Source organism: Durio zibethinus, chromosome 16 (genome assembly GCF_047325235.1).
Source record: "Durio zibethinus cultivar Kanyao isolate XHJ-2024 chromosome 16, ASM4732523v1, whole genome shotgun sequence".
NCBI lineage: Eukaryota > Viridiplantae > Streptophyta > Magnoliopsida > Malvales > Malvaceae > Durio > Durio zibethinus.
The window spans coordinates 1,283,827-1,296,757 of NC_143177.1; the positions used below are offsets into that span (position 1 = coordinate 1,283,827).

Genomic DNA, 12,931 nt, shown 5'->3' on the forward strand with positions numbered 1-12,931 from the left:
AATCCCCAAACACTTTCGAAGATCAAAATGAAAGTTTCATGAACACTCGAAGTCACATAACGCATTTTAACTTTTTAATCAGCATTTTGGGCTTTGCAAAAATATGTTTTATCAATTTACTTCTGATACAAGAAATTTGGTAACTTGCACACTATCTTTCATTGAAAATAGGTGGATTTGTAATCTTATATTTGTTTCTGTATGATGAGAAAATAACAAGGCTTTGCTCCTTTTAGGCAGCCATAGTTTGGGAATGGCCATTGTAGGGTATTTGAGTGTAACTTTCTTGAGTGCAGTACATGAGAGTTTCATCAGGCAAGGAGATCAAAGGCTGAACTCTTTTACCAAATATTATCTTAAATAAATGCCCTTTCTCCCAATTAAATTATCATTCCTCCTCGACAAAGCCTACATGGAATTGAAAAAATTAATAAATCAAAAGCAGCTTTTTACACTCTTTCAAGCTTTCAACAAAGCTGGAATTAGAATACTACTATAACTATACAACATAGATTATAAAACCTGTTAATGTATCATTATGTAGTTGATATATCTTACATGAAAGCAATCAAGGTATATCTCTGCCTCACCATGATCCCAGCAGTGCTGGAAACATTTGAGGTCTCCTCATGGTTATGCTTTAGAGGGGTGTTCTTCCTCGAAAGAACGTATTTATTGCCTAATTCCTGTTCCATCTTGTGATCATCATCATCAACTCCAAACTTGCTAACATAATTTCGTTGAATCTCTCTGAAATGGATTCTTTTCTCTACATGTTTGAAATACCAGGTGCAAAATCACAGCTAGGAGTGCACTTTTCCTTAACAAATATCATGGGGTTAACAATCATGTTATCAGCAACATTGGCGAGATGTCATAGGGCCTTGAGATCATTCACCATGAGAATATCGTATGTGAAAACAAATTTCCCTTTGCTTCCTTTAGGCTAAGGCTAACCAACACCCTGATACCAGCCAAACAAAACTGTGTCAGTTTATAAAAAAAAAAAAGAAAGATTAATACTTGAGTTCAAATATTAGATTTTATCAAATCATATTTTACATACAAGGTGGAAAAAGATGAAGCATTTACCTTTTCTAGACAGATACTAACCATTAGTGATTAATAAAAACCAGTCCACCCTGCATACCTACATGAGTGCGACAATGAAGATAACACATTTGAATTTATTCTGCCCACATAACATATCAACTGACTATAGATCGATACATTTTATTTTACTTGTAATGACTCAGAATCCAACAGGAAAAAAACAAAGGAAAGCTTCAATCCCTAGTTTTCTCCTACTTCTCGGGACATTTTTCTATTTGGTTTCATTTCAAATATTTTCAAGGGTTTCTCCATTGAGTCAAGCAACGGAGATGGTGAGACGCCAACTCACCCAATGGTAAAATGAGACAGGTAACAAATCTAAAAAAGTAGGCATGAGGCAGCTTCTGGAAGGTCAACTAATCTGATAGTAGCAGTGAAAGAAGAAGAATAGATGGCTCAAAAATATATGAACTATGAGAATATTCCAAACTATAGCTTGAGCAACCAACCAATTGCAAAGGCCTCTAATGCATCGGTGATGGAACAACAATAGCAGCAATTCAATTCATTGAAACACTAACGTTGGCAGGACTGCTGTATAAATGACAAATCACTTTTTACTGAACCATAGGTTTCAGATTCAGAGACACAAGACACATCAACACTTCCCTTGACCGATCTCATAATCATTGGCCTGTAATCTACTCCACTATCTGTGGCACCAGCACCTGACTGCAGTAATCCAAAGAACATTAGTTAATTACAATGCAATTAATGAAGTGAAACAGGAAATTAATACCTAAACTGATAGCATCAAAAGATTACACAGGATATTTACAAATTAATATCATACTTTCTATAATCTATGACCACTAAAATGTTTTTTAGATTAGAACTTTCCTACAATTTTCTATCAGGTAGGTAAGTACAAGTTGTATTAACTGCAAGGCATGATAAGCAATTAATCCACACTTTTTTTTTTTTAAATCAAGACAGATTACATGACTCATAGCATTAATTCAACCAGGATAATTTGACAAGCTGCTTCAAATTAAGTGCAAAGTTGAACTTTCTACCAAGCAATCCTAAAAGATCCTACTTCAATCAATTCTACAAAAGAATACAGCTGCAGGAGACAAAATTCAGCCATAAAGCAAAAATTGTATTTTTAAATATTGAGAACAGCCAGAGAAAGATTTAAATAATCCACACATTAGATAAGCCTTTAATCTGTACAATGATGATCGTAATATCATCAGTCCGATTTTCATGCTCCAACCATAGTTTGTAGGATTCTCCAGCAATTGCAGCACATGCATCCCTGGGATCTGTATATGCTGCTGCCTATGTGAAGAAAATTATAAATTTGTTAAGCAAATGCTCAAATTATGACTCAAATATGTTGCAGTAACCAGCAGGAGAGATAGATTTCTATATCTCAGAAAAGCCACTTATACATGATAATGAGAAAATTTCGTGATAGTATCAATAAGTGGAGAGTTCTACTAACAGTTCGAAAAGCAAACGACAAGGGAAAATTGTGTTGCACTTTCCTTTTAGAGTTTAATTATCAAACTTGATAGTATAATACAGGTTTACAAACATCATTTTGCAAGAAAAATGCATTAAAATCGAGTGTATAAGACACTTCAGCAATTTCTTGCAAATAAAAAGCAAATATATCCCATATCAGCAAACACTGGAATGTCAACAGATGAATGATGGATATACCATAGTATTATAAACAAATGGGAAACATAATGGTCATTAACTATTCCAAGAATTTGCATGTATCATACCATGTTGACAACAGTTTGACTAGGGAGAAACTGGAAAACTCCATCACTTGCAACAACAAAGAATAGATGATTAGGTGTAAGCTGAACAATTGAAATCTCAGGAACAGCAATCACACCAATCTTCTCCGCTGAACTATCTCCTACACTCCTTGTAAATGCAGTCCCAGGATTCAGTTCATTCGGAAGCCACAACCTAGGAGGATCATCACATTGACTTTCTTCATCACCCCAATATTGAATATCCGGGTCTTGAAGGCCTTCCACTTGACCAATACTCAAAACGCTGGCCCCACAAAGCTTCACCCTATCATATTCATCTTTCCTAAATGGTGTTTGATCCTCAGATAAATTTTCAGCCAAAATTTGATCCCCGTCCTTAACAGCAATCACAGCTCTTGAGTCACCCACATTAGCAACATAAAGAGTATCCCCAACAACAAGGACAGTTATCGCTGTGGTACCACTCTCAGTATCATCAATTTCACTATTATGCAACTCAGATTTTGTAGCTAAAAATGCTGAAGTATAAGCTTTTAAAGGATCATCCAACAATGCAAAGTCACTAGACAATATTTCTACAAGTCTATCCTTGACAAAGTTTGAACATTGAGCACCGAATTCACCATGTCCATCAAATACACCAAAGAAATGAACATTTGGGTTACCTTGAATTTGTGTTTTGATACAGAAACTATCTTCGTTTTCCCTCTCAACTGCGACAGGATAATAACCACGCTGTGTTAAGATTGAGTACTGCAAGGTTAAGTTGTGAGATGGAACAGGAACTGACTCCAATGACCTTTGTGTAAGAATGTGTTTGTTATTGTAAGGTTTCTTTTCTCCATGGTGACCTGAACCACCATCTGATGATGATGTATTTCTATTACAACACTTTCCATGAACACAACCCATGATTTAAAAACACAAAGTCACACAGAAAAAAGAATATAAAAAAGAATTTTTTTTTTTTTCAATGTGTAGCTTAGGTGTTTGATAAAAGGCCTAAAAGAAACTGAATTTAAAAGGAGCATAAGGCATAGAAGGAAACAATTTCAGGTAAAAATGGAGAAATGGGTTGTTCTCAAATTTAACAATTTGGGTATTCTTATAGGAAATTTGGTAAAAAACCATGCTTTGAAGACAAGAAAATGAAGGGGAGTTAACAAAGAAAAACAAAACCCAAAAGGAAGAAACGAACGAAATTTATGTGACAATGCAAACCACGAGAGTGGGTTTTTTGAGACAAAAAGGAAGAAATGGAACAGAGAATAAAACTTTGAACAAGCAAAAGAAAAAGGAAAGAGAAAAGTAGAACCCCAAATCAAGGCTGGGGAATAGAAGCAAAGGTTTTGAGTTTCTTGGGGGATTCCTTCTTCAATTCAAAGGAAAAGGGATTTGGTACTTAATTTTTCTTGAGAGAAAACAAAGATCAGATGCTCAGAAAGGAAAAGAAAGGAACCAATGATTCAACCTAAGACCCCAAACAAGAATTTTAAAAAACAATTGAAAATTGCAAACACTAAAACTGAGGGGAAATGTGGATTTGTTTGCTTCAAGTTTTCAACTTTCAATAGAGAGTAAAAGGGCGAGAGATAATCGATGCGCGTGCATGGGTCAGTTTGTCCAGCCCGGGAAAAGCAAAAACGAAGAAAAGAAAATAAAGGAAAAAAAAAGTTCATTTTCCGAGTAAACAAAACATTACAAACAAAAAAAAAGTACTTTTGTAATGAAATATTTTATTTATATAATTAGTGAAATAAACAATTACAATATCGAATAAATTTATAATTAATAAATAATAATTAATCAATTAAAAATAATTAAATAATTAAACTCACACATAATAATACTTATACTTAAGATGTCATGATTTTTTTTAATCTTCTAATTTTTTTAAAAAATCATATTTTTTTCTATAAGGTGTTAATAATTTGTGTGGATGGACATTAATGATGCAAGTTTTGATTTTATTATGTAAATTCATTAATTCTTGAGATATTAATTAAGCTAATGAAATGTTAATGGGTAAGTAAGTACTTAATAAATATTTTATTTTAAAAAATTATGGTAAATATTTTAATAATTTTAATGATAGATAAAGTAGGATTCAATAATTCTAGTATTATTATCATGCACTAAGTCTAACTTTTTTCTTATAAATAATTATTTAAATTTTTTTCTACTTACAAAAATTAAAGTAATGTTAATCATCTTACTTTCTCTTATTAATTTTAGTTATTTAAATAGGATACATGTATCATTTTCTTTACTTTAAAAATCTTTCACTTTCTTGACTTTACTTTCTTTTTCTCTTTTTTTACTAATATTTATCTAATCATTTATAATAATTAAGATTATATTTTAAAAAATTATAATTAATATATTATTTTTATTAAATTTAGTAAAAATAATAAATCTAAATTTTTCTTACAATAATATTTTAATTATTTAATGTGTACTTATTAGCATAAATGTTCATGTTTTGTTCAAAATTTAATTGCTTCCTATTGTAATAGTTTCTAATTTTATGATATTTCTTTTGATTTATATGTTAAAATCCTTTATTTATAAAAAAAAAATTGCAATTTAAAAATAAAAAAATGAATGGTAAATGTTAAGATTTAATTTTTAAAGTTATTAGATACTATCATTTAAAAATAATTGCATGAAGTGATTGTATTAAATTTTGGATACATCCAAACCCTTTTTACTAATGAATTTATCATTGCCATAGTTCAAATTATGATCAACATGCATATTCTTTTCATAAGAAAAAAACATAATCTTAGATTACTTACCATCTCAATTTGTTTTGACTTTTTTTAGGCATATGTAAATGGTTAATATTTATGTATATATTAGTTAAATTATTAGTTTTTATATCAAATTATTAAACTTCAATAGAAATAAAAGTCTAAAATATAAATTTCAATGAAAAATGCAAAAGGAATAAACTATTTATCCATTTTATCACGACAAGTGTTTGTTACCCGTGCAATGCACAAATTATCTTTATTTTATTTAAATATGAATAAAACTATAAATTAATATTATTTAATCATTTACATGTTTAAAATATATGTAAATTATAAATAATATAAATAAGATATCAAATCATAACAAAAATATAATTTTTAATTAAAAATTTGACAAAATTTAAAATATTAAAGGAAAAAATCTATAAGATATTATAAATAATATTATTAAGTACGCCAATAAAATATTAAAATAGGTAAAAATGGTTTTTTTTTCAGTTGAAAGAAAAACATTGAATAGTTAAAAAAATTCTTAAATAAATATATTTTAAAAATTTTGGATAACCAATGATTTTTAAAATATATTTATTTAATTTATAAATAAAAAATAATAATTAATTTTACTTATTTAAATAAAATATTACAAAAAAAATTATCTATTTAATTATTTTAAATCTAAATTGATTTTTTATTTAAAATTTCAAAATTTTAGATAATTTAATAAATTTTTAAATATATTTTTTGATAGATAGTAAAATATATTGTATGTCACTAAAAAGAGAAAATTTACGGATTTTTCTATGTGTTGAAAAAAGAAATTGTCCATGTAAATATCAACATCAACAAATTTTATCTGATAATTATGTATATTATAATATAATATATATATATATGATGCCTAATAGTTTCATGTTTCTCCATTAAAATTTATTTATTGCTTTTGAATTATGTTTGAAATTTGAATTTGAGAATTTATTAAATAATTTAAGTGAAACCTCTATTTTATAATATTATTATATCAAGTGAGAACATTGGAAACAATATAAAATATATTTCATACATCCTAATTTTTTAATTTTTTCTAGATATCCCAAAATTATACTTTTTTATTATTTTTAAGCACCTAATATGTATTTTTTTTTCTTAATTGAGTTTTGGCAAGGATTTTTCAGTGAAATAAGTAAAAAATCAGTAAGGCATGAAAGAGAATATTCCAAACTATAGCTTAAGCAACCAACCAATTGCAAAGGCCTTTGATGCATCGGTGATGGAACAACAATAGCAACACTTTAATTCATTGAAACACTATGTTGGTAGTATAGAAATCAATTTTTTTTTAAATAAATGTTAATCAATTTTTTATTTTTGTTTGGATTCATTCAAATATTTTTATTTAACTTATTGTGAATCCAATTTATTTTATTATTATTTTTTTCTTTATTTCTTTTTTCTCGAAGGTTTTTGATGCATTTATTGCACCAAAAATTCATCATCGATAACTTTAAAAAACAACACCACAATTTGGTAATGTTAAAAATTTGATATTTGAATCCTAAAAAAAAATTAGGATTTGAATCTATTAAAGGCTCCATAATTGAGTCTTTCTTACAAACAAAAAACAAAAACAAAGGGAGGAGAAAAGAAACCCTGCCAAGCCAAAAAAAAAATCTTTTGAAAACTAAAACACTACAAAAATTTGTTTTTCAAATCTTTTATAAACTTTTTAGCTTTCCAAAAATTAAAGAAAAAACAACATAAACACATATCCCTTGGGAGGGGATAAGCAGAAAAAAAAAAAAAATATATATATATATATATAGGCCAAAGCTTTCAACCTTGATCTAGGTCATTTAAGATCAGCTTTCACAAAATGGATGCCAGATTGGGGATTAAGAGGTAAAAAAGAAGTTTTTTTTATAAATTTTGAGATTTTCGATAACTAGTTGAGTCGGTCGATTATGAAAGAATGGCGGTCGGCAAGGCAGGCCACTGTCAGATTTTAGAAAAATAAAGGGGGTGGTGGTTGTTTTCTAGAAAGAGACAAAGAAAGAGAGGGTAGAGAGAAAAAGGGTGAGAAAATGAAATAGAATTTTTTTGGGGTTTTTATGTTTAAAAAAAAAGACGTTATTTTTTAGAGGATAAGATCTGCATGTGTACCCAAGACCCGACAAGAGTCTGTGCACCCGACCCAAAACTGACTTCAACTGTCTAACCCTTTATTGGTCTAATCAAACCGGTCGAACCATCTTGTGAACCGTTTCAAACCGAAAATGAGCAATTCCAAACCATTGAAAAATCACCTGAATCGCTCCTGAACCGTTGACCAATTGTTTTTTTTATTTTTTTATTTTTTATTATTTTTGTTTATATTTACGTTTGATTTATTATTTTAATGTATGCACGTTTAAAATTTGAATTTGTTTGTTTATAAGATACTTGTAAAAAAAAGAGTATTAAATTAAAATTTATTTACATAATAATTTTACCATAAAATTTAACAAATTAAAAATAATTAAAAATAATAAAATAAGAATAAATATATTTTAAAAAATATATATTTTAAATAGTTGCAAATGTGCTACTAATAAATGAAAATATTTTAAATTATATCAAAATGATGATGAATTTAAAAAAAATTCTAAAAATATTTTTTTGAAACAAAAATAAAAAATAATAATAATAAAAAATAGAATAAAATCAATGTTAAAAAATTAAAAAAATTACGAACAAGTAATTTTCTAAAGAAGATTATTTATGAATTCTACCATAATAATGAAAAATTCAGGAAAAACAAAAAAGAATAAAATAAAACAACAAAATAGATTCAGACCTTTGCCTCAAAATTTGATTGGACTCAATATGAAAATAATTTGCCAACCCAACTAGCATATCTGAACGGACCTGAATAAAATAAAAAATTCATTTGGATTTATTTTGACACAAATTTTGTTTTCTGGACAAAATAAATGTCAACAAAAGGAGACAAAATTCAGCCATAAAGCAAAATTTGTATTTTTAATTATTGAGAACAGCCATAATAAGATTTAAATAATGCATACATTAGACAGGTCATTAATCTGTACAATGATGATTGTAATATCATCAGTCCGAATGCTATGCTCCAACCATAGCTTGTAGGATTCTCCAGCAATTGCAGCACATGCATCCCTGGGATCTGTATATGCAGCTGCCTATGTGAAGAAAATTATAAATTTGTTAAGGAAATGCTCAAATTATGACACAAATATCTTGCAGTAATCAGCAGGAGAGATAGATTTCTACATCTCGGAAAAGCCACTTATACATGATAATGAGAAATTTTCATGATAGTATCAATAAGTGGAGAGTTCTACTAACAGTTCAAAAAGCAAACGACAAGGGAAAGTTCTTTTGCAATTCCTTTTAGAGTTTAATTATCAAACTTGAGAGTAAAATACAGGTTCACAAACATCATTTTGCAAGAAACATGAATTAAAATCGTGTCTATATGACACTAGCAATTTCTTGCAAATAAAAAGCAAACATGTCTCATATCAGCAAACACTGGAATGTCAACAGATGAATGATGGATATACCATAGTATTATAAACAAATGGGAAACATAATGGTCATTAACTATTCCCAGGATTTGCATGTATCATACCATGTTGACAACAGTTTGGCTACGGAGAAACTCAAAAACTCCATCACTTGCAACAACAAAGAATAGATGATAAGGTGTAAGCTGAACAATTGAAATCTCAGGAACAGCAATCACCCCAATCCTCTCCGCTGCACTATCTCCTACACTCCTTGTAAATGCAGCACCAGGTTTCATTCCATTCGGAAGCCACAACCTAGGAGGATCATTACGTTGACTTTCTTCATCACCCCAATATTGAATATCCGGGTCTTTGCGGCCTTCCACTTGACCAATACTCAAAACGCTGGCCCCACAAAGCTTCACCCTATCATATTCATCTTTCCTAAATGGTGTTTGATCCTCAGATAAATTTTTAGCCAAAATTTGATCCCCGTCCCTAACGGCAATCACAGCTCTTGAGTCACCCACATTAGCAACATAAAGGGTATTCCCAACAACAAGGACAGTTATCGCTGTGGTACCACTCTCAGTATCATCAATTTCACTATTATGTAACTCAGAATTTGTAGTTAAAAATGCCGAAGTATAAGCTTTTAAAGGATCATCCAACAATGCAGAGTCACTAGATAATATTTCTACAAGTCTATTCTTGACAAAGTTTGAACATTGAGCACCGAATTCACCATGTCCATCAAATACACCAAAGAAATGAACATTTGGTTTTCCTTGAATTTGTGTTTTGATACAGAAACTATCTTCGTTTTCCCTCTCAACTGCGACAGGATAATAACCACGCTGTGTTAAGATTGAGTACTGCAAGGTTAAGTTGTGAGATGGAACAGGAACTGACTCCAATGACCTTTGTGTAAGAATGTGTTTGTTATTGTAAGGTTTCTTTTCTCCATGGTGACCTGAATCACCATCTGATGACGATGGATTTCTAGTACAACACTTTCCATGAACACAACCCATGATTTCAAAACACGAAGTCACACAGAAAAAAGAATATAAAAATGAATTTTTTTTTTCCCAAAGTGTAGCTTAGGTGTTTGATAAAAGGCCTAAAAGAAACTGAATATAAAAGGGGCGTATTGCATAGAAGGAAACAATTTCAGGTAAAAATGGAGAAATGGGTTTTTCTTAAATTTAACATTTCGGGTATTCTTAGAGGAAATTTGGTTAAAAGACATGCTTTACAGAGAAGAAAATGAAGGGTGTTAATAAAGAAAAAGAAAACCCAAAAGGAAGAAAAGAACGAAATTTACGTGACAATGCAAACCACAAGAGTGGGTTTTTAAAGACAAAAAGGAAGAAATGGAACAGAGAATAAACCCTTGAACAAGCAAAAGAAAAAGGAAAGAGAAAAGTAGAACCCTAAATCAAGGCCAGGGAATAGAAGCAAAGGTTTTGAGTTTCTTGGGGATTCCTTCTTCAATTCAAGGGAAAAGGGATTTGTACTTAATTTTTCTCGAGAGAAGACAAAGATTAGATGCTCAAAAAGGAAAAGAAAGGAACCAATGATCCAACGTAAGACCTGTTATCTTCCAGTTACATAAATGATAAATTTCAGTATTCATTTTATCACAACCCCGAACAAAAATTTTAAAAGATAATTGAAAATTGTAAACACTAAAACTGAGGGGAAATGTGGATTTGTTTGCTTCAAGTTTTCAACTTTCAAGAGAGAGTAAAAGGGGGAGATATAATGTGTGTGCATGGGTGAGTTTGTCCGCCCATCTTCTTTAAAGGAAAAAAGAAGCTCACTTTCGGAGAAAACAAAACATTTAAAAAAAAACAGTGAAAAGTTCTGATTAAATGATGCTTCCTTTACGGATAAATATTAATAAAGAAAAAAATGAAAAAGAAAGTTTTTTAGAATAAAGAAAATGATATAGATAAGTCTTATATGGATAATTAAAATTAATAAAAAAAATTTTAGCAATCATTATTTGAATAAGAAGTGAAAAATAAATAAAATGATTCATTATAATATATTTTTTTAATTACAAGATTTCATTGTTTGTGATTTTAAAGTACTTTTGAATTATGATATATTTGTTATCTTATTTAACCTCACAATTGCTACTATATTAATGATTTTTAATCAAGTGAAACAATAAGATATTTTACAAACATGCATTGATGGATTTTGAGCTAATCAGTCATCTCATAAACTTAAAAAATATATCTATTCATATTCAATCATTCATCAAAATTAAATCACCAAAAAATTATAAAAAATTTTTATATTAAAAAAGATATGTGAAACTTACTTGAAAAAAAATATGGTTTTAAAAAAATTACAAAATGATTGCTTAGATTTTTTTAGGTTTTTAGTATTAATAAAAAATAGACATAATAGTCTTTTTATAAAAAAATATTTTTCAACTTTTCTTTTCCTAGCTTTTTCTCCAAATCGGTGTATTAAAAAAATTAGATTTACAAGAAAAATCAAAGATTATTTGGTTTACACCTATTTTCCTTTCTTTAAATTAAAAATTTATCAAAACAAGGAAATTGGGGCTTTGTTTTCTTTACATTCCTTTACTTTACTTTCCTTTCCTTCTTCTACCTTCAATTTAAACACACCGTTAAGGTACTTTTTCTAATGAAATATTTTATTTATATAATTAATTAAATAAAAAATTATAATTTTGAATAAAAGTATAATTAAATAACTAAACTCATATATAAAATAATATTTACACTTAAGATGTCATGATTTTTTTGAATTTTATAAATTTTATAAAAAATCATATTTTTTCTATAACGTGGTAATAATTTGTGATGGACATTAACCATGCAAGTTTTGATTTTGTTATGGAAATTCATTAATTCTTGGGATATTAATCAAATTAATGAAATGTTAATGTATAAATAAGTACTTAATAAATATTTTATTTTTTAAAAATATATTATGGTAAATGTTTTAATAATTTTAATGATATGATTCAATAATTATAGTATTATTGACCATACATTAAGTTTAACTTTTTTTTTTGTAAATAGTTATTTATATTTTTTCTACTTATAAAAATGAAAGTAATGTTAGTTTATATTTAATGATGACATTATTAAGATTTTTTTTAATTAATTTTAGCTATTTAAATAGGATACATGTATGTTCAAACAATCTAATACGACACAAAAATGATATAAAAAATAAAAATAATATGATTTAAAATTTTAGTAAAAGTTATAAATAAGTTTAATAAATTCATATTTTTATATTGATATTAATTATAACATATAATTTTCGTATAAAATATAACATTGTCATAACAATTTTTTGTCCGGAAGAACACGATTGCTAGACTTGATAAAAATTTTTGAAGTCTTCATTAATCTTTTTTAATTAGGTGTGATTAGCCACCTAAAATTTTTATTTTTTTAATAAAAATTTTAAAACAAGTTTAAAGTTTATTAAAAATATATTTGCGATTTACAAAATCAAGATCGAGTCTGAAAGTGCAATTACAAATGGAAAAAGTATTAGTACCCCCATTTATCTATTTAAAGAATGGTATCAATTAAACATGTTTTATCCATTCACTTTAATAATATGATTTTCTTTATATTTAAAATTAATTCCTTAAAATTTATTTGTGAAAACTTATTTTATTGTGAAATTATTATTATTATTTTCATTATCTATAAATTCTCCAACGTTTTAGCTAAATTCATAAAAAATAATTTTATTTAAAAAAATTTTGAAAAAATTGGTCATTCACAAAATTCCT

The 12,931-nt window shown here is 28.0% G+C and overlaps 2 protein-coding genes across 10 annotated transcripts; both read right to left on the minus strand.

The window, feature by feature from the left end:
* Positions 1-370: 370 nt before the first annotated feature.
* On the minus strand, positions 371-4,546 carry LOC111292378 (putative protein phosphatase 2C 35). 8 transcript variants are annotated; one of them, XR_002690509.2, is made up of 5 exons: positions 2,853-4,546; positions 2,266-2,397; positions 1,563-1,785; positions 1,093-1,150; positions 371-964 (listed from the first exon to the last, which is right to left on the minus strand). XR_002690509.2 is itself a non-coding variant. In XM_089745127.1 (3 exons), exons 1-3 carry the CDS (start codon positions 3,762-3,764, stop codon positions 1,630-1,632), a joined length of 1,176 nt encoding a protein of 391 aa, XP_089601253.1. In that variant the 5' UTR covers positions 3,765-4,546; the 3' UTR covers positions 371-1,629. The 8 variants fall into 8 exon arrangements, 2 of the variants coding, with proteins under 2 accessions (XP_089601253.1, XP_022740490.1); XR_016328534.1 differs by lacking the exon at positions 2,266-2,397; XR_016328533.1 differs by lacking the exon at positions 1,093-1,150.
* A 4,050-nt stretch (positions 4,547-8,596) lies between these two features.
* Positions 8,597-10,955, minus strand: LOC111298562 (putative protein phosphatase 2C 35). Of its 2 annotated transcripts, none has more exons than XM_089744992.1 (2): positions 9,252-10,955; positions 8,597-8,795 (listed from the first exon to the last, which is right to left on the minus strand). In XM_089744992.1, the coding sequence occupies exons 1-2, from the start codon at positions 10,161-10,163 to the stop codon at positions 8,628-8,630; spliced, it is 1,080 nt and encodes a 359-aa protein (XP_089601118.1). In that variant the 5' UTR covers positions 10,164-10,955; the 3' UTR covers positions 8,597-8,627. The 2 variants fall into 2 exon arrangements, with proteins under 2 accessions (XP_089601118.1, XP_022749017.2); XM_022893282.2 differs by having other exon boundaries at positions 8,597-8,799.
* Positions 10,956-12,931: the final 1,976 nt, after the last annotated feature.